General features: G+C 39.3%; 1 protein-coding gene across 10 annotated transcripts in view; it reads left to right on the top strand.

The window, feature by feature from the left end:
- LARP4 (La ribonucleoprotein 4) overlaps positions 1-25,100 on the top strand; it is a 223,105-nt gene that overhangs the window by 180,289 nt on the left and 17,716 nt on the right. For 9 of the 10 annotated variants that reach the window (XM_047740050.1, XM_047740051.1, XM_047740054.1 and 6 more), the window contains 3 exons: positions 20,664-20,876; positions 21,465-21,568; positions 24,756-24,968. In XM_047740050.1, coding sequence (XP_047596006.1) covers positions 20,664-20,876; positions 21,465-21,568; positions 24,756-24,968 — 530 coding nt within the window. Of the gene's footprint in view, positions 1-20,663; positions 20,877-21,464; positions 21,569-24,755; positions 24,973-25,100 lie in introns of those variants that run through there. The other variant, XM_047740058.1, reaches the window with a different exon arrangement.

Raw genomic sequence — 25,100 nt, 5'->3', positions numbered from 1 at the left:
ACCATAATGCTGTGTGTGTATATATATATATGTGTGTGTGTGTATGTATGTATATATATATATATATATATATATATATATATATATTTTTTTTTTTTTTTTTTTTTTTTTTTTTTTGACAGACAACACAAGTAGGTAGAGAAGCAGGCAGAGAGAGGAAAGGAAGCAGGCTCTCCGCTGAGCAAAGAGCCCAATGCGGGGCTCGATCCCAGGGCCCTGGGATCGTGACCTGAGCCGAAGGCAGAGGCTTTAACCCACTGAGCCACCCAGGTGCCCCCATAATGCTATATTTTATTAGAATATCTTTGTGCACAAATAATTGACAAATTATTTATAATGGCCATGATTCTAAAATTACCCATGATAATTTGGGAAAATTCAGACTATTGTGCAATGGATATCCAAGGTCAAGAATCTTTGCAGACTTTGGCCTAAAGATACACTTCTGAAAGAGTCCTGTAGAGCTTTTATTATATTAGCTGAGGTAAATTGCTTCCATTTCATCATCTTTTTTCCTCTTGTAATTAAGCAGGAAAGCTTTTTTATTGCTGTTCTTCCTATAGATGAGGTCTGTCTGGTATTAGTTCCCTTCAGCCTAAAGAATATTTGATGTTCCTGGGCACCTGGGTGGATCAGTGGGTTAAGCCTCTGCCTTCGGCTCAGGTCATGATCTCAGGGTTCTGGTGATCGAGTCCCACATCGGGCTCTCTGCTCAGCAGGGAGCCTGCTTCCCTCTCTCTCTCTCTCTCTCTCTCTCTCTGCCTGCCTCTCCATCTACTTGTGATCTCTCTCTGTCAAATAAATAAATAAAATCTTAAAAAAAAAAGAATATTTTATGTTCCTTACAGTGCCTACCATGATGAATTTTCTTAGTTTTTACTTATCTTAAATGAGTTCATACTCATTTTTGATGTGTATTTTCCATGGATATGGAATTCTAGACTGATAGTTTTAATTTTTTTTCTATCTTTTGATGACTCCTGACCTCTATTGTTTCTCTTTATATAATGTCTTTTTTGCCTGCTGTCAAAATATTTTTTTGTTTCATGTTTGGTTTTCAGTAGATTGACTATTGTATTTCAAGGTAGTTTTTTTTATATCCTACTTGGTGTGTGCTGAACTTCTTGGGTTTGCACATTGATGTTTTTCAGCTGGATTGGGAGGGATTTTCAACTACCAACTTTTCAAAAAGAGTTTGTGCCTGACTTCTTCTCTTCTTTTGAGACTCCACAATTACATATATGTTGGATTGCTTGGTGTCACTGAGATTTTGTTCATTTTTCTTCAGTCTCTTTTTTTCTTTGGATTTTGCATAATTTCTGTGGGCTTACATTCATCTTCAAGTTGTAATCTGGAATTTCCATTTTTATTTATTTTATTTTAAAGATTTTATTTATTTATTTATTTATTTATTTTTAAGATTTATTTATTTATTTGATGGAGAGAGAGAGGTCACAAGCAGACAGAGAGGCAGGCAGAGAGCAGGGGGAGAAGCAGGCTCCCTGCCGAGCAGAGAGCCCGATGCAGGGCTCGATCCCAGGACCCTGAGATCATGACCTGAGCCGAAGGCAGAGGCTTAACCCACTGAGCCGCCCAGGCGCCCCTAAAGATTTTATTTATTTGACAGAGATCACAAGTAGGCAGAGAGGTAGGCGGGGAGCCGGGGGTAAAGCAGGCTCCCCGCCAAGCAGAGAGCCTGATGCGGGACTCAATCACAGGATGCTGAGATCATGACAGACGCCTTAACCCACTGAGCAACTCACCACCCCTGGATTTTTTTTTTTTTTTTTAAGATTTTATTTATTTATTTGACAGAGACACAGAGGGAGGGAACACAAGCAGAGAGAGCGGGAGAGGGAGAAGCAGGCTTCCCACCTAGCAGGGAGCCCGATGTGGGCCTCGATCCCAGGACCCTGGGATCATGAGCTGAGCCAAAGACAGCTGCTTAACAACTGAGCCACCCAGGTGCCCAGCCCCTGGAATTTCCATTTTTAAAAGTATTACCCCTCTACTTAGATTTCTCTTTTTGTTCAACTTTTTAGGAACACAGTTTCCTCTTAATCCATATATATTCATAATGGCTGAATTAAAATCCTGGTCTGCTGTTTCCAGTACCTGGTTATCTTGGAGTCTGTTTCTTTGGGCTATTGTTTTCTTAATAATGGACCACATTCAAAAAATAATCTTTTAATGGGGTGAGGAGCAAGATGGCGGAAGAGTTAGGAGACCTAAATATGATCAGGTCCCGGGAGTTCAGCTGGATAGTTACCAAACCATTCTGAACAGCTACAAACTTAACAGGAGAAAGAAGAGAAGAAGAGCAACAATTCTAGGAACAGAAAATTGACCACTTTCCGGAAGGTAGGACGTGTGAAGAAGTTAGTCCAAGCCAACATTTGGGACAATAGACTGTGGGAGTAGGGGCCAGCTCCCGGCAAGTGATATCACAGCAGAGCACAAAATTGGAACTTTTAAGAAGTCTGCTCCACTGAGGGATGTTGCTCCAGAGGCTAAGCGAGGGGTGGAGCCCTCATGGGGACAGTGTGGTCTCAGGACCTGCGGGATCTCAAAAGACCAGGTGTGTCTGAGCATAGCAGAGCTCCCAGGTATCAGAGTGGTGAATTCAGTTGCAGAGACAGAGCTGAGGAGTGGGCTCTCAGCTTGGGATTACCTTAAACCGTGATCCAAGGCACAGTCAGGCCACTGCTCTTTGGGCAGGGACCCAACAATCAGCAGATCCGGGGAGGCTCACCTTCCTCCTCCCAGACGAGCATGTGCTTCACGCGTCTGCTAGGTTTGGACACTCCAAATGGGGCTGTGTACCAGAGATAGAAACGCTCGGTCACAAGCTGGGTGAGCTCGGAGTGCGGCCGAAGATCAGGGAAATGGGAGGGCTTGACTCCTTTTCTCTGAAGGCGCACTGAGGAGTGGGGCCACAAGCTCTCGGCTCCTACTGGGCTGGAGATTGGGAGGCCACCATTTTCATTCCTGTCCTCCAAAGCTGTACGGAAAGCGCTCAGGGAACAAAAGCTCCTGAGAGTGAACCAAAGCAGATTACTTAGCCTGGCCCCTGGCAGGGGCAGTGGAATTCTGCCTTGGGCAAAGACATTTGAGAGTCACTGTGACAGGCCCCTCCCCAGAAGATCAACAAGAACATCCATCCAAGACCAAGCTTATTGATCAGTGAGAACAGTGGAACTCCAGAGATAGAGGAAAGCAGTGCATGGAATTAATGGCTTTCTCCCCGTGATCCTTTAGTCTTTCAAAGTTAGAATTTTTTTAATTTTATTTTTTTCTATTTTTTTTAATTTTTCCTCTTTCCTATTTTAACATTTTTAAACTATTTTATCAGTACCTTTTTAAAAAATCTTTTTAAATGTTTGTTTTAGTCATATTTTTATCCCTTCATTGTATTTAACCTTATTTTTTGTATACATATAGGTTGGTTTTTTTTTGTTTGTTTTTTTGTTTTTTGGGTTTTTTTTTCCTTTAAAATTTTGGGATACCCAGGTGCCTGGGTGGCTCAGTGGGTTAGGCCGCTGCCTTTGGCTCAGGTCATGATCTCAGGGTCCCTGGGATCGAGTCCCGCATCAGGCTCTCTGCTCAGCAGGGAGCCTGCTTCCCTCCCTCTCTCTCTGCCTGCCTCTCTGTCTACTTGTGATCTCTCCCTGTCAAATAAATAAAATCTTTAAAAAAAAAATTTTGGGGGGGGGATACAATTTCTTGTAATAGATCAAAATATACCCTAAATCTAGCTCATGGCTTTGTTCTAGTCTCCAGCCTGATCACATTCTTTACTTTTTTTTTTTTTTCCCTTTTTTTTCAAGCAACTTATCAATTCCTTTTTTAGGATATTTTTTAACTTTCATCTTTACAGTCATATTCCATCCCTTCATTGTGTTTACCCTTAATTTTTGCGTATATATGTATTTTTTCTTGCAAATTTTGGGAAGTGGTTTCTTCTAACAGACCAGAATACACCCACAATTAAGTGTGTGGCTCTGTTTTATTCACCAGTCTAATAATATATGTGTGTATATATATATGTATATATATGTATTTTTCCCCCATTCTTCTCCCCTCAGTTTTGTGTCTCTGCTGATTTGGTTACTGTATATCTTTCTGGGGTCATTGCTACCCTTTTAGTATTTTGTTCACTCATTCATCTATTCTTATCTGGATAAAATGACAAGATGGAAAAACTCACCACAAAAAGAACAACAAGAGGCAGTATTGATGGCTAGGGACCTAATCAATACAGACATTAGTAATATGTCAGAACTAGACTTCAGAATGATGATTATCATGGTGCTAGCTGGGCTGAAAAAAAGCATGGAAGATAAGAGAATCCCTCTCTGGAGAAATAAAATCCCATTCTGGAGAAATAAAAGAACCAAAAGCTAACCAAGTTAATATCAAGAAAATCTATTAATGAGGTGCAACAAAAAATGGAGGCTCTTACTGCTGGGATAAATGAGGCAGAAGAGAGAATTAGTGATATAGAAGACCAAGTGATGGAAAATAAAGAAGGTGAGCAAAAGAGAGACAACTACTGGACCACGAGGGGAGAATTCAAGAGATAAGTGATACCATAAGATGAAACAATATTAGAGTAATTGGGATCCCAGAAGAAGAAGAAAGGCTGGGGGGCAGAAGATACATTGGAGCAAAATACAGCAGAGAGTTTCCCTAATTTGGCAAAGGGAACAAGCATCAAAATTCAGGAGGCACAGAGAACCCCCCCTCAAAATCAATAAAAATAGGCCCACACCCCATCATCTAATAGTAAAACTTACAAGTCTCAGTGACAAAGAGAAAATCCTGAAAGCAACTCACGACAAGAGGTCTATAATATACAACAATAGAAGTATCAGATTGGCAACAGACCTATCCACAGAGACCTGGCAGGCCAGAAAGGACTGGCATGACATACTCAGAGCACTAAACAAGGAAAATATGCAGCCAAGAATACTATGTCCATCTAGGCTGTCATTGAAAATAAGAGATAAAAAGCTTCCAGGACAGCTAAAAACTAAAAGAATTTGCAAACACTAAACCAGCCCTACAGGAAATATTGAAAGGAGTCCTCTAAGCAAAGAGAGAGCCTAAAAGTAACAGACCAGAAAGGAACAGAGACAATATACAGGAACAGTCACCTTACAGGCAATACAGTGGCACTAAAATCATATCTTTCAATAGTTACCCTGAATGTAAATGGGCTATATGCCCTAATCGAAAGACACAGGTATTAGAATGGATAAAAAAACAAGACCCTTGGGGCGCCTGGGTGGCTCAGTGGGTTAAGCCGCTGTCTTCGGCTCAGGTCATGATCTCAGGGTCCTGGGATCGAGCCCCGCATCGGGCTCTCTGCTCAGCGGGGAGCCTGCTTCCTCCTCTCTCTACCTGCCTCTCTGCCTGCTTGTGATCTCTCTCTGTCAAATAAATAAATAAAATCTTAAAAAAAAAAAAAAGACCCATCGATACGCTATCTATGAGAAACTCAATTTAGACTCAAAGACACCTCCAGATTTAAAGTGAGGGGGGTGGAAAAAAATGTACCCTCCTAGTGGACATCAAAAGAAAGCTGGGGTCACAGTCCTTATATCAGATAAATTAGATTTTAAGTCAAAGACCATAATAAGAGATGAGGAGAAGAATTAATATCTATTCTCCTGAAACTGTTCCAAAGAGATGAGAAGGAACATATCATACTTAAAGGGTCTGTCCAACAAGAAGATCTAACAATTTTAAATATCTATGCCCCTAACATGGGAGCAGTCAATTATATAAGTGAATTAATAACAAAATCAAAGAAACCAACAATAATAATATAATAATAGTAGGGGACGTTAACACCCCCCTCACTGCAGTGGCAGATCATCTAAGCAAAAGATCACAAGAAAATAAAGGCTTTAAAATGACACACTGGACCAGATGGACATCACAGATACAATTAGAACATTCCATCCCAAACAACAGAATTACACATTCTTCTCTAGTGCGCATGGAACATTGTCCAGAATAGATCAACATTCTGGGTCACAAATCAGGTCTCAACCAGTACCAAAGATTAGGATCATTCCCTGCATATTTTCAGACCACAATGCTCTGAAACTAGAACTCATTCACAAGAGGAAAGTTGGGAAAGAACTCAAATACATGGAGGCTAAAGAGCATCCTACTAAGAATGATGGGTCGGGGCACCTGGGTAGCTCAGTGAGTTAAAGCCACTGCCTTCTGCTCGGTCTGATCCCAGAGTCCTGGGATCGAGCCCCACATTGGGCTTTCTGCTCCACGGGGAGCCTGATTCCTCCTCTCTCTCTGCCTGCCTTTCTGCCTACTTGTGATCTCTGTCAAATAAAGAAAAATGGGTCAACCAGGAAATTAAATTTTTAAAATTCATGGAAAACAATGAAAAGGAAAACAACTTCATGGGGTCCCTGGGTGGCTCAGTTGTTAAAATGTCTGCCTTTGGCTCAGGTCATGATCTCAGGGTCCTGGGATCGAGCCCCGTGTTGGACTCCCTGTTCAGTAGAGTGCCTGCTTCTCCTTCTCCCTCTGCCTGCTGGTCTGCCTACTTGTGTTCTCTATCTCTGTAAAATAAATAAATAAAATCTTAAAGAAAAAAAAAGAGAACACAAAATCCTTGGGATGCAGCAAAGGCGGTCCTGCGAGGAAAGTATATAGCAATACAAGGTTTTCTCAAGAAACAAGAAAGGTCTCAAGTACACAACCTAACCCTACACCTAAAGGAGCTGGAGAAAGAATAGCAAAGAAAGCCTAAACCAGCAGAAGAGAAATAATAAAGATCAGAGCAGAAATCAATGAACTAGAAACCAAAAGAACAATAGAACAAATCAACAAAACTAGGAGCTGGTTCTTTGAAAGAATTAATAAGATTGATAAACCCCTGGCCGGACTTAGCGAAAAGAAAGTAAAAGGACCCAGATTAATGAAATCATGAATGAAAGAGGAGAGATCACAACCAAAAGCAAAGAAATACAAACAATTATAAGAACATGTTGTGAGCAACTGTACACCAGCAAATTTGCAATCCGGAAGAAAAGGATGCATTCCTAGACACAGAAAAACGATCAAAACTTAACCAGGAAGAAATAGAAAACCTGAACAGACCAGTAAGGAGATTGAAGCAGTCATCAAAAATCTCCCAAAAAATAAGAATCCAGGGCCAGACAGCTTTCCAAGGGAATTCTACCAAACATTTAAAGAAGAATTAATACCTATTCTCCTGAAACTGTTCCAAAAAATAGAAATGGAAGGGAAACTGCCAAATTCGTTTTATGAGGCCAGCATTACCTTGATCCCAAAACCAGACAGAGACCCCATCAAAAAGGAGAATTAGAGACCAATATCCTTGATGAACATGGATGCAAAAATTCTCACCAAAATACTAGCCAATAGGATCCAACAGTACATTAAAAGGATTGTTCACCACGACCAAGTAGGATTTATTCCTGGGCTGCAGGGTTCATTCAACATCTGCAAATCGATCAATTTGATACAGTACATAAATAAAAGACAAGAACCATATGATCCTCTCAATAGGTTCAGAAAAAGCATTTGACAAAGTACAGCATCCTTTCTTGATTAAAACTCTTCCACAGTGTAGGGATAGAGGGTGCACACCTCAATATTATAAAAGCCATCTTTGAAAAGCCCACAGTAAATATCATTCTCAGTGGGAAAGAACTGAGAGCTTTTTCCCTAAGGTCAGGAACACGGCAGGGATATCCATTATCACCACTACTGCCCAACATAGAACTAGAAGTCCTAGTCTCAGCAGTCAGACAACAAAAAGAAATAAAAGGCATTTGAATTGGGAAAGAAGTCGTCAAACTCTCACCCTTTCCAAATGACATGATACTCTATGTGGAAAATGAAAAGACTCCACCCCAAAATTCCTAGAACTCCTACAGGAATTCAGTAAAGTGACAGGATATAAAATCATGCACAGAAATCAGTTACATTTCTATACACCAACAGCAAGGCAGAAAAAAGAAATAAGGAGTCGATCCCATTTTACAATTGCACCCAAAACCATTAAGATACCTAGGAATAAACCTAATCAAAGAGGCAAAGAATCTGTACTCTGAAAACTATAAGGTACTCAAGAAAGAAATTGAAGAAGACACAAAGAAATGGAAAAAACGTTCCATGCTTATGGATTGGAAGAACAAATGTTGTGAAAATGTCTATGCTACCTAAAGCAATCTATACATTTAATGCAATCACTATCAAAATACCATCAATTTTTTTCAAAGAAATGAAACAGATAATCCTAAAATTGATTGATTGGTCTTATTCTTACTGTTTGATGGGAGGAGGAGGATTTCTGGCTTATAAGAATGTAAAACACACCTTTCATTATTTGTTAAAGTCACTTTTTTATGCCTTAACATTATGCATTGCTTCACTTGATATTCCTAACAAGCTAGTGAGGCTGATTATTCCTAATCTAACCCTCTCACAGCTTTTATAGTGCGTCCCTCCTTCCTTCCTTCCTTTCTTTTTAATGCAACAAGGTGGATTCGTTATAGTACAGGGACAGGACAGAAAGAGCTGCTGTTTTATTTAGTTATTTTACAAAGATCTGTAAACTTGTTCTTTAACGGACCAGAAAGTGAATATTGTAGATTTTGCCAATCATGAAATCTGTTGTAACTGCTCAACTCTGCCATTATACCACTAAAGCAGCCATAAGCAATATGTAAGCAAATGGTCTGATTTATTTTATTACGTTTTAGAGCATTGCTTTCTTTCCTTTTTTTTTTAAACTTAGGAAATTTCAAACATACATAAAAGTGGAGAAAATAGTATAATCAATCACCAAGAACTCCCATCAGCTAGTTTTATTTATATATATATATATATTTTTTTTTTTTTAAGATTTTATTTATTTATTTGACAGAGAGATCACAAGCAGGCAGAGAGGCAGGCAGAGAGAGAGGAGGAAGCAGGCTCCCGCTGAGCAGAGAGCCCGACGCGGGGCTCGATCCAGGACCCCCGAGATCATGACCTGAGCCGAAGGCAGCGGCTTAACCCACTGAGGCCACCCAGGCGCCCATATCTTTTTTATATATTTTTAAAAGATTTTATTTATTTATTTGACAGAGATCACAAGTAGGCAGAGAGGCCTGAGCCAAAGGAAGAGGCTTTAACCCACTGAGCCACCCAGGTGCCCCTCTCATCCTTTTTTTTTTTTTAAGATTTTTTATTTATTTATTTGACAGACAGAGATCACAAGTAGGCAGAGAGGCAGGCAGAGAGAGGAGGAAGCAGGCTCCCTGCAGAGCAGAGAGCCCGATGTGGGGCTCGATCCCAGGACCTTGAATCATGACCTGAGCCGAAGGCAGAGGCTTTAACCCACTGAGCCACCCAGGCGCCCCATCTCATCCTTGTTTTTATATTCAACTGTTAAACTAGCTGATGGTGGGGCGCCTGGGTGGGATTCTTTTTTCTTTTTTTCTTTTTCTTTTTTTTTTTTTTAATCTATTTGTTTTTTACTTATTTTCAGCATAACAGTATTCATTGTTTTGTACCAAACCCAGTGCTCCATGCAATCCGTGCCCTCTCTAATACCCACCACCTGGTTCCCCCAAACCTCCCACCCCCCTACCTCTTCAAACCCTTCAGGTTGTTTTTCAGAGTCCATAGTCTCTCATTGTGTCACCTTCCCTTCCAATTTCCCCAACTCCCTTCTCCTAACTCCCCATGTCCTCCATGCTATTTGTTATGCTCCACAAATAAGTGAAACCATACGATAATTGACTTTCTCTGCTTGACTTATTTCACTCAGCATAATCTCTTCCAGTCCCGTCCATGTTGCTACAAAAGTTGGGTATTCATCATTTCTGATGGAGGCATAATACTCCATAGTGTATATGGACCACATCTTCCTTATCCATTTGTCTGTTGAAGGGCATCTTGGTTCTTTCCACAGTTTGGCAACCGTGGCCATTGCTGCTATAAAACATTGGGGTACAGATGGCCCTTCTTTTCACTACATCTGTATCTTTGGGTAAATACCCAGTAGTGCAATTGCAGGGTCATAGGGAAGTTCTATTTTTCATTTCTTGAGGAATCTCTACACTGTTCTCTAAAGAGGCTGCACCAACTTGCATTCCACCAACAGTGTAAGAGGGGTTCCCCTTTCTCCACATCCCCTCCAACACATGTTGTTTCCTGTCTTGCTAATTTTGGCCATTCTAACTGGTGTAAGGTGATATCTCAATGTGGTTTAATTTGAATCTCCCTGATGGCTAGTGATGATGAACAGTTTTTCATGTGTCTGATAGCCATTGTTATGTCTTCATTGGAGAAGTGTCTGTTCATATCTTCTGCCCATTTTTTGATATGATTATCTGTTTTGTGGTTGTTGAGTTTGAGGAGTTCTTTATAGATCCCTGGATATCAACCTTTTGTCTGTACTGTCATTTGGCAAATATCTTCTCCCATTCTGTGGGTTGCCTCGTTGTTCTTGACTGTTTTCCTTTGCTGTGCAGAAGCTTTTGATTTGATGAAGTCCCAAAAGTTTATTTGGCTTTTGTTTCCTTTGCCTATGGAGACATATCTTGAAAGAAGCTGCTGTGGCTGATATGAAGAGTTCTGCCTATGTTCTCCTCTAGGATTCTGATGGATTCCTGTCTCACGTTGAGTCTTTATCCGACTTTGAGTTTATCTTGTGTACAGTGTAAGAGAATGGTGGAGTTCTCTCTACATATAGCTGTCCAGTTTTCCCAGCACCATTTAATTGAAGAGACTGTCTTTTTTTCCACTGTATATTTTTTCCTGTTTTGGTCGAAGAATTAACTGACCAGAGAGTTGAGGGTCCATATCTGGGCTCTCTACTCTGTTCCACTGGTCTATGTGTCTGTTTTTATGCCAGTACCATGCTGTCCTTGGTGATCACAGCTTTGTAGTAAAGCTTGAAATCAGGTAACATGATGCCCCCAGTTTATTTTTGTTTTTCAACATTTCCTTAGCAATTCGGGGTCTCTTCTGGTGCCATACAAATTTTTGGATTATTTGCTCCAGCTCTTTGAAGAATACCGGTGGAATTTTGCTTGGAATGGCATTAAAAGTATAGATTGCTCTAGGCAGTATAGACATTTTAACAATGTTTATTCTTCCGATCCAAGAGCATGGAATGGTCTTCCATCTTTTTGTGTCTTCTTCAATTTCTTTCATGAGTGTTCTGTAGTTCCTCGAGTACAGCTCCTTTACCTCTTTGGTTAGGTTTATTCCCAGGTATCTTATGATTCTTGGTGCTATAGTAAATGGAATCGATTCTCTAATTTCCCTTTCTGTATTTTCATTGTTAGTGTATAAGAAAGCCACTGATTTCTGTACATTGACTTTGTATCCCGCCACATTACTGAATTGCTGTATGAGTTCTAGTAGTTTGGGGGTGGAGTCTTTTGGGTTTTCCATATAAAGAATCATGTCATCTGTGAAGAGAGAGAGTTTGACTTCTTCATTGCCAATTTGGATACCTTTTATTTCTCTTTGTTGTCTGATTGCTGTTGCTAGGACTTCTGATACTATGTTGAACAAGAGTGGTGAGAGTGGGCATCCTTGTCGTGTTCCTGATCTCAACGGGAAGGCTGCAAGCCTTTTCCCATTGAGGATGATATTTGCTGTGGGTTTTTCATAGACAGATTTGATGAAGTTCAGGAATGTTCCCTCTATCCCTATACTTTGAAGCGTTTTCATCAGGAATGGATGCTAGATTTTGTCAAATGCTTTTTCTGCATCAATTGAGAGGACCATGTGGTTCTTCTCTCTTTTCTTTTAATTTGTTCTTTCACATGGATTGATTTGTGAATGTTGAACCATCCTTGTAGCCCAGGAATGAATCCCACCTGGTCATGGTGGATAATCTTTTTAATGTGATGTTGGATCCTGTTTGCTAGGATCTTGTTGAGAATCTTAGCATCCATATTCATCAGTGATATTGGTCTGAAATTCTCCTTTTTGGTGTAGGGTCTTTGCCTGGTTTGGGGATCAGGGTAATGCTGACTTCATAGAAAGAGTCTGGAAGTTTTCCTTCTGCTTCAATTTTTTGAAACAGCTTCAGGAAAATAGGCGTTATTTCTTCTTTGAAAGTTTGGTAGAATTCCCCAGGGAATCCGTCAGGTCCTGGGCTCTTGTTTTTTGGGAGGTTTTTGATCACTGCTTCAATCTCGTTACTAGATATCAGTCTATTTAGGTTGTTGATTTCTTCCTGGTTCAATTTTGAGAGTTTATAGTTTTCCAGGAATGCATGCATTTCATCTAGGTTGCTTAGCTTATTGGCATATAACTGTTGATAATAACTTCTGATGATTGTTTCTACTTCCTTGGTATTAGTTGTGATCTCTACCTTTTCATTCATAATTTTATGAATTTGGGCTTTCTCTCTTTTCTTTTGGATTAGTGTGGCCAGTGGTTTATCGATCTTATTGATTCTTTCAAAAAACCAGCTTCTAGTTTCATTGATAGGTTCTACTGTATCTCTGCTTTCTACCTCATTGATCTCAGCTCTAATCTTGATTATTTCCCTTCTTATGTGTGGAGTTGGTTTGATTTGTTGTTGATTCTCCATTCTTTAAGGTGTAGAAACAGCTGCTGTGTTCTGGATTTTTCAATTTTTTTGAGAGAGGCTTGGATGGCTATGTATTTCCCCCTTAGGACCGCCTTTGCTGTATCCCATAGGTTTTGGACCAAGGTGTCTTCATTCTCATTCGTTTCCATGAACTGTTTCAGTTCTTCTTTGATCTCCTCGTTGATCCAAGCATTCTTAAGCAAGGTGGTCTTTAGCTTCCAGGTGTTTGAGTTCCTTCTGAACTTTTCCTTGTGACTGAGCTCCAGTTTCAAAGCATTGTAATCTGAGAATATGCAGGGAATAATCTCAGTCTTTTGGTATCGGTTGAGTCCTGATTTGTGACCCAGTATGTGGTCTATTCTTGAGAAGGTTCCATGTGCACTAGAGAAGAATGAGCATTCTGTTGTTTTAGGGTGGAATGTTCTGTATATATCTATGAGGTCCATCTGGTCCAATGTGTCATTCAGTGCTCTTGTTTCTTTATTGATTTTCTGCTTCAATGATCTATTTCTGAGAGAGGCATGTTAAGATCTCCTACTATTAATGTATTCTTATCAATATGACTATCTTGATTAGCAGTTTTCTTATGTAATTGGCTGCTCCCCATATTGGGGGCATAGATATTTACAATTGTTAGATCATCTTGGTGGAGAGTCCCTTTAAGAATTATGTAGTGTCCTTCTGTATCTCTGACTACAGTCTTTAGTTTAAAATCTAATTTATCTGATATGAGAATCGCTACCCCAGCTTTCTTTTGAGGCCCATTGGCATGAAAGATGCTTCTCCATCCCTTCACTTTCAGTCTGGGTGTACTTTAGGTTCAAAATGGGTCTCTTGTAGACAACATATGGATGGGTCCTGTCGTTTTATCCAATCTGCAACCCTATGCCGTTTTATGGGCGCATTTAGGCCATTCACATTGAGAGTGATTATTGATAGATACGTTTTTATTGACATCGTGTTACCTTTGAAGTCTTTCTTTCTGTAGATTGTCTCTATATTTCTGTTCAATGCTATTCTTAGGATTTTTCCTCTTTTATAGAACCCCCCCTTAATATTTCCTGCAGTGTTGGCTTGGTGGTTGCATAGTCTTTTAAGCCTTGCTGGTCTTGGAAACTCTTTATCTCTCCATCCATTTTGAATGTCAGTCTTGCTGGATAAAGTATTCTTGGTTGCATGTTCTTCTCATTTAGTGCCCTGAATATATCTTGCCAGCCCTTTCTGGCTTGCCAGGTCTCTTTGGACAGGTCTGATGTTATTCTGATGGGCTTTCCTCTGTAAGCAAGGAGCCTCTTTGTCCTAGCGGCTTTCAAGAGATTATACCTACAATTATGATTCCTCAATTTGACTATCAGGTGCCTTGATGTTTTTCTGGAATCTATAATCTTGGGTGGAGACCGTTCGGCCTCTAGTACATGAACGCTGGTTCCATACGCGAGATTGGGAAAATTTTCATGCAGAACTTGTTCCACTATATCTTCTAGACTTCTTTCTTTCTCCTCCCCTTCAGGGATTCCAATAATTCTGACATTTGAACGTTTCATGGCGTCATTTATTTCCCTGATTCTGTTTTCATGGTTTCTAAGCTGTTTGTTCCAGGCTTCCTCTTGATCCTTTCTCTCTATCTGTTTGTCCTCCAGATCACTAATTCTGTCTTCTATCTCAGTTACCCTAGCTTTGAGAGAATTTAGATTAGATTGGAACTCATTGAAAGCATTGTGAACCTCAGCCCTGGTAGCTTTTAGCTCTGCCCTAACATTGTGAACATCCTGTCTGGTCGCTTTCAGCTCGGCCCTAATCAATTCCGTTTGGTCATCCATGGCTTTCTCCAACCTAGCATTGCCTGGATAATTGTTAGCCTGAATTCTCTTTCCGACATATTGTCTATGTTGATAGCCGTTAGCTCTGTTGCAGAAGGTCCATCCTCTGTATTTTTCTTCTGTTGGGCATTCCTCCTCCTAGTCATTTTGGTGAGAGATGACTGAACAGATGTAGCTGGTTGTATCGACCGTGGTGCAGTCTGGGTGCACCCTGGAACACTTCTGAGCAATCAGGATTCCCCACCCAAATGAGAGAAAAAAGAAAAAAAAAAAAGAGAGATACAGGAAAGAAAGGGAAGATGAAAGAGAAGGTTCAGCCCAAATGGGCCCCAAGGTAAGATTTATGAGGTATACAAACAAAAACAGACAAACAAAAAGACTGATAAAAGTATATAACAAGAGGAAAAAAAAAAATATATATATATGCAAATAAAGGAAGAACCTTGTCGAAAAGAACTCCAAGTGTAAGATTTATATACTATCAGGACAAACACAAAAACACAGAAACAAACTGGTGGAAGAAAAAGATGGGAGAGTGGTTATAAATTCTCATTGTGGGCAAGGAAGGTTGTTTTGATTCTTCCTGGATGTATCTTGATATCTTTGTTAAAGGACTCAACTTTCCTAGGCTAAAGGGGGATTAAAAATTGGTTTACCTATAGGGGTAGTATTGATTGGGGAAAGGGGATTACTTTGAAGTTTAATTCTATATGAATATTAGAAAATAAAAATAAAGAATAAACTAGACTAAACTAAAATTTAAAAAAATTCAAAAAGAAATGCAAAAGAAAAACACAGGTGTATGTATCAAAAAGTTCAGGTTAGAAGGTTATTATGGAATTTGATGTACTGGACAGCTCGCTGTGATGGTAAATAGGTTAAAAAATTATCTATATTAAAAAAATGAGCCAGAATAGTGGGAACAAATTAAAAATAAAAGTTGTCCAATGAAGTAGTGGTGGTGGTTCTCTTGTAGTCTTTTTTTTTTTTTTTTTTTTTTTTCCTTTCCTGGTTGGTTTTCTGGGGGAGGGGCCTGCCACGTGGGTTTTCAGTCAATGAAGTTCCCTGAGTTAAGTCCTCCAGTCCCCCTCAAGGGGGTGGGCTCTGAGAAAACCGGTTTTTTCAGGCTTTTGTTCTCTGCAGGTTTTTATGTTTGTTCACCTTTTTTTTTTTTTTCTTCTCACCTTGACAGCTTTTGATGGTTTTTGTAGGTTTAGAGGAAAGCAGACTGCACCCTGACCTCCCTCTCAGAGAGAAGCCTCAGTCTGTTCTTCTGTGGGTGTTGCAGAGCCCATATAAATCCCCCCCGTTGGCCGCTGGCAGAGCAGGTTCCGAGTCGCGGTCCCTGGGGACGCAGGATCTTCTGCTTGTACCCAAAACCAAAGCAGCGGCAGCTGTCTGGGCAGCTCTAGACCACCAGAGAGGTTCCAAGCAGCGATCGCACACTGAGATTTTCCCGCTGGCCCCAGTCTGGGAGTGCCTGGTCTTTCTGGGTTATCCGGCCTGCGCGCACCTCTTTCAGGGTAGGCTGTGGGTCGCGCGCGCGTCTCAGGCTCTGAGAACGGGGCACAGGTCGGAAAGCACCAGGCTGGGTCTTCGCGCACCTCTCTCAGGGGAGGGTTTGGGGCACGAGTCTTAGGGTCTGAAACAAGGCGCATGTCAAAGAGCGCAGGCTGGGCCTTTGTACCTCTCTCGGGAGGGTGAGGGGCGCGCGCATCTCAGGCTCTGTAGCAGGGCTCACGCGTTCTGCCTTCCGGCCTGGCTCCCATCCCTTCACAGGGGCCAGAACCCACGCAATCTTGGGCACGCTGGCGGCTCAGGGACCAAGACCTGGTTTCTACGCCGCACTCTCTCTGGCTCAGCGCCAGGGGAGGCTGTCCTGGGACCAGAGACTTAAGCCCCTGTCCCTAGCCGCCCCGATTCCCACAATCCCATCCATCCATCCCCCCCCCCCCCCCCGCGATCTTTTGCTCTTTTGGAGTGCTTTCAACCAGTCTCCAAGTTAATGCTGGTCCCCAAGGGCACTCTCGCTCGTATTAGGGGTATTACTTTCCAACCGGTCACCTCTGCTGGCTCCCTTCCCCTTTTGTTTATCTTCCGATATCAGTCCGCCTTTCCCACTCCGCTTTACCTGCCCATGGCGTCTTCTACCCCTGTAGAGATCCAGATGTGTATAATTCTGATCTCAGGCTGATTTCATGGGTGATCGGAGTTCTTTGGTAGGTAATCAGCTCACTTTAGGGTACAGGTTGAAAAGGCGCCTCCTCCTACTTCACCACCATCTTGTCCCCCATGTAACTGATTTCTGTGCATGATTTTGGCCAGTCTTGCTTCATCCATATTCCTACCCATTTCTCCATGCCCCCAATTATTTTGAAGCAAATTTTATACTTAATTTTATCTGTAAATAAACTAGTTTTTGTAGCTCTGAAAGGGGGATTTTTTTTAAAAAATCATAGCTACAGGGGCGCCTGGGTGGCTCAGTGGGTTAAGCCGCTGCCTTCGGCTCAGGTCATGATCTCGGGGTCCCAGGATCGAGCCCCGCATCGGGCTCTCTGCTCAGCAGGGAGTCTGCTTCCCTCTCTCTCTGCCTGCTTCTCGGTCTACTTGTGATCTCTCTCTGTCAAATAAATAAAATAAATAAAATCTTTAAAAAAAATAAAAATAAAAATAAAATAAAAAATCATAGCTACAATATCACATTTTCCTGATTCTTGTTTTTTTTTGTCTTTTTTCTTTGTTTATATCTGTAGTTTTCATTCTTATTTGCTTTTTCTTTTGAAAGTATGTTGAAATAACTAAGTTTTTTTTTTAATATTTTATTTATTTATTTGACAGACAGAGATCACAAGTAGGCAGAGAGGCAGGCAGAGAGAGAGGAGGAAGCAGGTTCCCCACTGAGCAGAGAGCCCGACGTGGGGCTCGATCCCAGGACCCTGGGATCATGACCCGAGCCGAAGGCAGAGGCTTTAACCCACTGAGCCACCCAGGCGCCCCGAAATAACTAAGTTTTACAGTTTCTCATACATTTTGCTAGCTATAGTTTTTATTGTGTTAAAATACATGTATATAAAATTTACGATCTTTAAGTATATAATACAGTTGTACTAAACACATTGACCACCATCCATTCATGTTGACTTTCTTAATCCTGTAAAACTGAAATTCTGTACCTGTTAAACAATAACTCCTGCATTCTCTCCTCCTTCTAGCCCCTGGCAACCTCCATTATTCTTTTAGTCTATGATTTTTGACTACTCTAATTAGTTCATATAAATTAAATAGTACATTTGTTTATTTGTGACTGTTTTATGTCACTTAACATAACGTTTTAGGTTTATCCATGTGTAGCATATTGCAGTATTTCCTTATATATCGTCTTTGAAGAAGTGTCTATTTAAGTCCTTTGCCTATTTTTGAATTGGCTAATTATATTTTTTTTAGTGTAGTTTAGTATGATCCTCTGTTTCCTGTACTTCATGCAAATTGGTAACTAGATTTAGAGGCTTGATCAAAATTTGGTTTGATTTGGGAGCAGCAGAGAGAGAAAAGCCTGTCTGTTTCTGTATCTGTCTCTCTTTTATGCTAGGTGCTACTGATCATTGACTTAATCTGTTAATTAGAGGCTACAAAGAGGTGTTATTTTCTGGCTTTGTTTGTTCTCATTTATTAGTTGAAAGACTTCTATAAAGGGGAGCTTAGCATCATCTTTATTACTTAGAGGTACAGCTCATATATAGAATACATGATAAATGCTTGGTTCTAGCTTTTATTTTGAGTTTTTGAAAATAATGTGTTGGTTCCCTAGGAACTTTCAAAAATGACCAAGGATTTTTTTTGTTGGGTATTTAAACATATTTGGTGTGTTTGTTGTCCTTATTGATGAATTGTGGCCTCTTTGAGTTAACTTAGAAGACCTTTTGTAATTTGGTAATTTTCAGTGGTTTGCTTGCTCTCTAGTGTGACAAGATGTTCCTAGTGTCTTGTATATTTTGTGTCAAAGGCCTGAGGTCAGTCAAATCTCCAGAGTCCCTACTTTACTTTTATGGGGAGGTCATACTTTGCAGTCCATTAGCTAGGCACAAGGAGTTCTTGGAGTTCTTGGTATGGTTGTTGTTTAAAAGCCTTTCATTGAACAGAGCTATGAAATATGTGTTTGTTTGTTTGTTTGTTTGTTAACAAAAATATTTCATGAGTTTATACTGAGGCTTCCAATTTAAATTCATGCTACATGATTTTCACTTCTTCGGTCTCACATCCATGTCTTCTCCCATGTGAAAAATCTCAGATCTCAGTGACCTTACTATAATTACTGATTCCTTTCTCCCATAATCATACACACAAGTATCAGAATAACAATACCAATAGGAATATAATTTTGGAAATAAGAAACTTTTTTTGCTGTACTTTGCCTTGTAATTTATTCCTAAGGAACATTCATAACAGTTGATTTTATTATGGCTCAAAATCACTTGAGATTTTTTGTTGTTGTTACATTACTAATATAACACAGATGCACATTTAGGTTAATTTTGCTTTTAGCTTTTACAATTGATTTTTTTTTTTTTAAGATTTTATTTATTTATTTGTCAGAGAGAGAGAGAGGGAGAGAGAGTGAGCACAGGCAGACAGAATGGCAGGCAGAGGCAGAGGGAGAAGCAGGTTCCCTGACGAACAAGGAGCCCGATGTGGGACTTGATCCCAGCACGCTGGGATCATGACCCGAGCCGAAGGCAGCTGCTTAACCAACTGAGCCACCCAGGCATCCCTACAATTGATTTTTTAAATTTTATTTTCAGTATGTGTGTTGTGGGGTTTTTTTTTTTGCAATTTTATTTATTTGACACACAGAGATCACAAGTAGGCAGAGAGGCAGGCGGGGTGGGGGCGGGAAGCAGGCTCCCTGCTGAGCAGAGAGCCCAATGCGGGACTGGATCTCAGGACACTGAGATCATGACCTGAGTAGAAGGCAGAGGGCTTAACCCACTGAGCCACCCAGGCGCCCAGTGTGTGTGTTGTTTTAAAGTAGAATATCTAAAACAGGGTGTTAGGGTCACCTGGGTGGCTCAGTTGGTTAAGTGTCTGCCTTCGGCTCCATGATACCAGAGTCCTGGGATTGAGCCCCATGTCAGGCTCCCTGCTCCATGGGGATCCTGCTGCTCCCCTTGCTTGTACTCTCTCTTTCTCAATCTCTCTCTCTCTCAAATAAATAAATTTTTTGGAAAAAAAATAAAGTGGTATATTAAATACATACTCCTATATATATATGTGCGAATGCAAGTATATCTTCTCTTGCTATCTGACTTAGCTAAATAATAGCTTACTTATACATATTCTCCTTGCTTTACCTCTTTTTTTTTAAAAACAATAATATATTCTGGAAGTCACTCCATAATAATATTTAGAGCGATTCCTCAGTTATTTTTACATCTGCATGATACTCAATTGTGTAGATGTAATATAGTGTATTCAACCATTGTTGGACTATTAGGATTGTGTGTGTGTGTGTGTGTGTGTGTGTGTGTGTGTACTGGGGATAGTTCTTTCCCCCTTCCTATTACAGTTAGTGTCAGTGAACAGCTGTGTGTATCCCCCCCCTTTTTTTTTTTTAACTTATTTTTGTTCAGTGTATTTGGAAAAGATTCCTTGAAGTGGGATTGATGAGAATATGGTAAATGCATATATGATTTTTGGGAGATATTGCTAAGTTTTTGTTTATAAGGATTGTGCTATTTTACATTCCCATCAGCAGTATATTTTGCCACAACCTTATCAACAAAGTATGTTGTCAAATTTTTGGATTTTTTTGCCAGTCCTGTGAGAAATGTTAATTCCATTTTAATTGCATTTCTCTTAGTAAGCAAGGTTTATAGCATCTTATCATAAGCCTCAGAGCCATTTGCCTTTCTTTGTGAACTCTGTTCACTTCTCCAACACATTTTTTTGATCTCTGTTTTTAGAATGTGTATGTTAGGATTATTAGCCCCCTTGTCTTTGATAAGTTGCAGTTAGTTTTACAATTTGACTTTTGTGGTTTTACTTTGTTATTGTTGTATTAGCCATGCAAAAGTTTTTAATTGATAGCTTTAAAAAAAAGCTATCAATCATTTCCTTTGCTCTACTGACTGTATAGCAGGCAGAATAACATAATCGTGTAAAGCATGTTTAAAATGTAAATTAAATATATTTGTAAAAATACACACTTAATCTTCATTATAATGTGTTCCTTTTGCTTCTAGGCAAGGATAAAAGCCATCAATACATTTTTTGCTAAGAATGGTTATCGATTAATGGATTCTAGTATGTATAGTCAGCCCATTCAAACTCAAGCACAGTATGCCTCACCAGTTTTTATGCAGCCTGTATATAATCCTCACCAACAGTACTCGGTCTATAGTATTGTGCCTCAGTCTTGGTCACCAAATCCTGCACCTTACTTTGAAACACCACTGGTAAGTGAGATCCTTAAAGAATTATAAAATTTTTCACTCAAGCTGAAATTTGAAGAAATTAGTTAGAGTAGTTTATTTTTTGTTTTGTGTTGATAACTGGTTTCTTTCTGGCTTTTAAGTAGTGATAATGGGATCTAATCACCATGTGACTAAGACTTGAGCTATTGATTCCTATAATTTTATGCTTTAGATTTTGCTGAATGAATTAAAATAAGAAATTGGGTAAATCCTGATCAGTTTAAAATGCTTTCAGTTAAAAATTTTCAGAGAGAATGAACTTTATTAAGTAATGACCTAATGATTCCTTGATATTTGCAGTGAGTATTATAAAAGTGAGTAAGTAAAATGCTTAAAATTAATTTTGCCTTGTAAAAGAAATTCAGGGGGATCCTGGCTGGCTTGGTGGAGCATGCAATTCTTGAGTTCAGGGTCCTGGGTTCAAGCCTCATGTTGGGCTTAGAAATTACTTAGAAATAAAAAATCTTTAAAAATTTGATGCTAGGTTAGTTCATCAGGAGTTTCTTAAAGCCTTCACACTAGGTTTTGCCCTTTTCATTAATTGTTTTTAAACATTACCTTTTCTTTTAGGCTCCCTTTCCCAATGGTAGTTTTGTGAATGGCTTTAATGCACCAGGATCTTATAAAACAAATGCTGCTGCTGTGAATATGCCTCGACCATTCCAAAAAAATCGGTAAGATTAAAATAATAGTGATACAGGGGCGCCAGGATGGCTCAGTCATTTAAGCATCCACCTCTTAATTTTGGCTCAGGTCTTGATCTCAGGGTCATGATTTCAAGCCCACATTGGGGTCTCCACCCAGCATGGAGCCTACATTAAAAACAAAACATAATGGAATTTATTGTACACAATTCCCAGTAGTTCTTAAAGAAATACTGTGGTAATCACAGTGCTTATTTACGGACTTAGTAAAAAGCTTAAACAATTTATTGTAGTATTAGTAAACACACTTTGACCTCATAGTGGGTAATTTGTATAAAAAAGATTTAAAACTAAGATTATACATAATACATTGATTTTTTAATATTAAAGATAAAAGAAAATTATTTTATGATAGTAACATAAAATGGGTTCGTGGTGTTCCTTTATTGTTGCTTGTTTTTGTTTGTGGTACTTTGTTGGTGAAAAGATTGAAATCACAGTAGGAAAGCCAAGAATGATAGCCCAGTCATCCTTGTTCATAAGGAAGTATGCCTATGCTTTTGAAGGTACATGGCAGGTTTAGTATAATTTTGTGGGCTATTCAAAACCATTCATCTACAATCCTTTTTCATATATCTGACCAGTACAGGTTGTTAATTTTTTAGTGACAAAAATTATACATGAGTATTTTCTTCTTATAAATTGCAAATATTACAGATAAAACTAAGAGAGCTTTTTGATGGACCCTAATCCTTGTTTTGTTTCTTCTAAAAAGTGACTACCTTGAGACCTTTATTTATCTGTTTGTTTGTTATTTATTTATTTACTTAAAGTTATCAGTCAAGGAGAAAGTAACTTTTATGAAGCCCTTTTGTAGTTTATTATATGAACCTTATAACAGCCCAGTGATGATCACTAGACCTACTTAGAGAGACTAGGACTAACTTTCGGAAGTCTGGGCATTTTTCTACCTTTCATACTTCCTCTTTCTGTCACTTTACTTCTTTCTTTCCATCTTTTATCACTTATTCTTTTATCTTTCTTTTTTCTTTTGCCTGGACTGAGATTGTAAGTCCCTCTCAGTGAAGGGTAAGATTATGAGATCTGAGGGCTGTTTAAACCTAGTAACTTATCTGTTAGGTATATTGAAATATGCAGTGAGAAAATTTAGGCAAATTATAGTTCTGAACAGATAAATAGCATTCTCCTTCATAAAGTCATTTTCAGATGTGATAGATAATAAAAATATTTTAAAAACACTTCGTGTTGACGTTGTATAATTTTCACTATTAAAAATCTATTTGTGGGGCTCCTGGGTGGCTCAGTTGGTTAAGTGCCTTCAGCTCAGGTTGTAATCCTAGGATCCTGGGATTGAGCCCTACATCAGGCTCCCAGCTCATCAGGGAGTCTGCTTTTCCCTCTCCCTCTGCTGTAGCATGTCCTCCCTGCCCCACCTCCACTTGTGCTCTCTGGCGCTCTCTGTCAAATAAGTAAACAAAAATCTTAAAAATATTAAAATCTATTTTGTGACATAAAGTAATTATTTCATATAATCTTAATGAAATTCAACCCAACTTTGTCTCCTAGCTTTTATATTTAAGTTTTAATGGCAGTAACCTAATTTTTTTATTTTCTGTAAAGAATAGGATAGCTGTATGGGGCGCCTGGGTGGCTCAGTGGGTTAAGCCGCTGCCTTCGGCTCAGGTCATGATCCCAGGTCCTGGGTTCAAGCCCCACATCGGGCTTTCTGCTCAGCAGGGAGCCTGCTTCCTCCTCTCTCTCTCTGCCTGCCTCTCTGCCTACTTGTGATTTCTCTCTGTCAAATAAATAAATAAAATTAAAAAAAAAAAAGAATAGGATAGCTGTAGATAATTGTTGAAATTCATGTTTAATTGTTGGGGTTATAATTATTTTGAAGTTTTAAATCGAAATTCAGAGAACCAGGAACTGGCAGTGTATTTGTGGATATAAATTTATAACCAGGAAAATAGACCGTAAAAGTGGAATTTTTAAACACAAATAAGGGGCCAAATATAAATCTTATACTTCCCTTTATAATCTCCTGTGGAGCCAAGGTCCTCAGTTGTTTGGGCTTACTTCAGGTGTTTTCATTGTTGATTTAACTGTAGCCTCCTTTACCCCCCACCCTGGCTTCATCTGCTTACACATTGTTAGAGAATTTGGGTGCTTATACCTGTCATCCAAGATAAAAGCTACCCTTGTTTATAGTTTTGGGTTTGTTTGTTTTTTTTTTTAACTAGATTCTATACCTAATTCATGAAGCCATGCCACGCTATTAGTTGAATTATCCTTCCTAGTTTTGTTTTTTTTTTTACAGAGGCTCTTTGAACAATTAATTTAGTAAGAAGGTGGGATTTTAATATATTGCACTGTTTCTCTGGTTTTCGTTGTCACTCCCCTAAAGAGTGACATCCCCCCCATTTTTTTTAGACATCACCCCAATTTTTCCCTATGAAAATTTAGTATTGAAGATGTGGTATATGTATTTATATAATATATGTATATCTGTGCTCTATGCATAAAAGTAAGATTGGGATTTTTTGTTGTTGTTCCTTCTCAGCCCCACCCCCCACCCCAGGAACCTTTTTTTACTCCCACTAGGGGTGATGTTGCCCCATTGAGAATGTATGGCATAAATTCTTTAATAAGCTTAAAGCCTGGCTGATTTAGGTGTGTCAAGACTGCTTCTGGTGTTAAATTAGCTAAAATCCTAGTTGTATTTTGAGTATCCAAATAGAGGTAGCTTTATCTTGAAGAACTTTGGATTTTACCCCAAATATCTCCAAACAACTTTTTTATTTTTTTTTAGATTTTATTTATTTTATTTATTTATTTGACAGAGAGCGGAGGGAGTGGGAGAGGGAGAAGCAGGCTTCCTGTCGAGCAGGCAACCCGATATGGGGCTCAATCCCAGGACCCTGGGATCATAACCTGAGCCGAAGGTAGATGATCAATGACTGAGCCACCCAGACATCCCTCCAAATAACTTTTTTTTTAATGTAAAAATCTCAGACAAAAAGAGTTTACATTTTTATAATGTGATACTTTTATGTGTACCTTAATTTGTGGAAAATAGAATACAGTAGAAGGCAATTTTTAACTTGTCCCTTTAAATGTACTTTTTACCATTAAGGGGAAAGATTTTCTTTCTGTCTTCATTTATCCTGTCATGTATGTGATCTTATATTTCTTATAGTGTGAAGCCTCATTTCAGGTCATCGAGTGGTTCAGAACATTCGACAGAGGGGTCTGTGTCATTGGGGGATGGACCATTAAACAGATCTGGTTCAAGGAACTTTACAACTGAGCGGCATAACCCTACAGTAACAGGGCATCAGGAGCAAAGCTACCTTGCAAAAGAAACTCCTACTATACAGATGGAACAGAATGGGGACTATGGTAGGGGCAGGTAAGGAAATATGGTAACAAATACGGATAAGGTATATGAAAATTTTTTGCTTATAATGTGAATATTTGAAGAACATGATCTAGTGGTTATTTTTTGTTTACATTATTAGTGTATGGTTATGCTAAATGAATA

The sequence above is a fragment of the Lutra lutra genome, chromosome 8 (assembly GCF_902655055.1).
Source record: "Lutra lutra chromosome 8, mLutLut1.2, whole genome shotgun sequence".
Lineage (NCBI taxonomy): Eukaryota > Metazoa > Chordata > Mammalia > Carnivora > Mustelidae > Lutra > Lutra lutra.
Note: the sequence above shows the minus strand (reverse complement) of the source record. Positions and strands in the feature narration are given on the sequence as shown.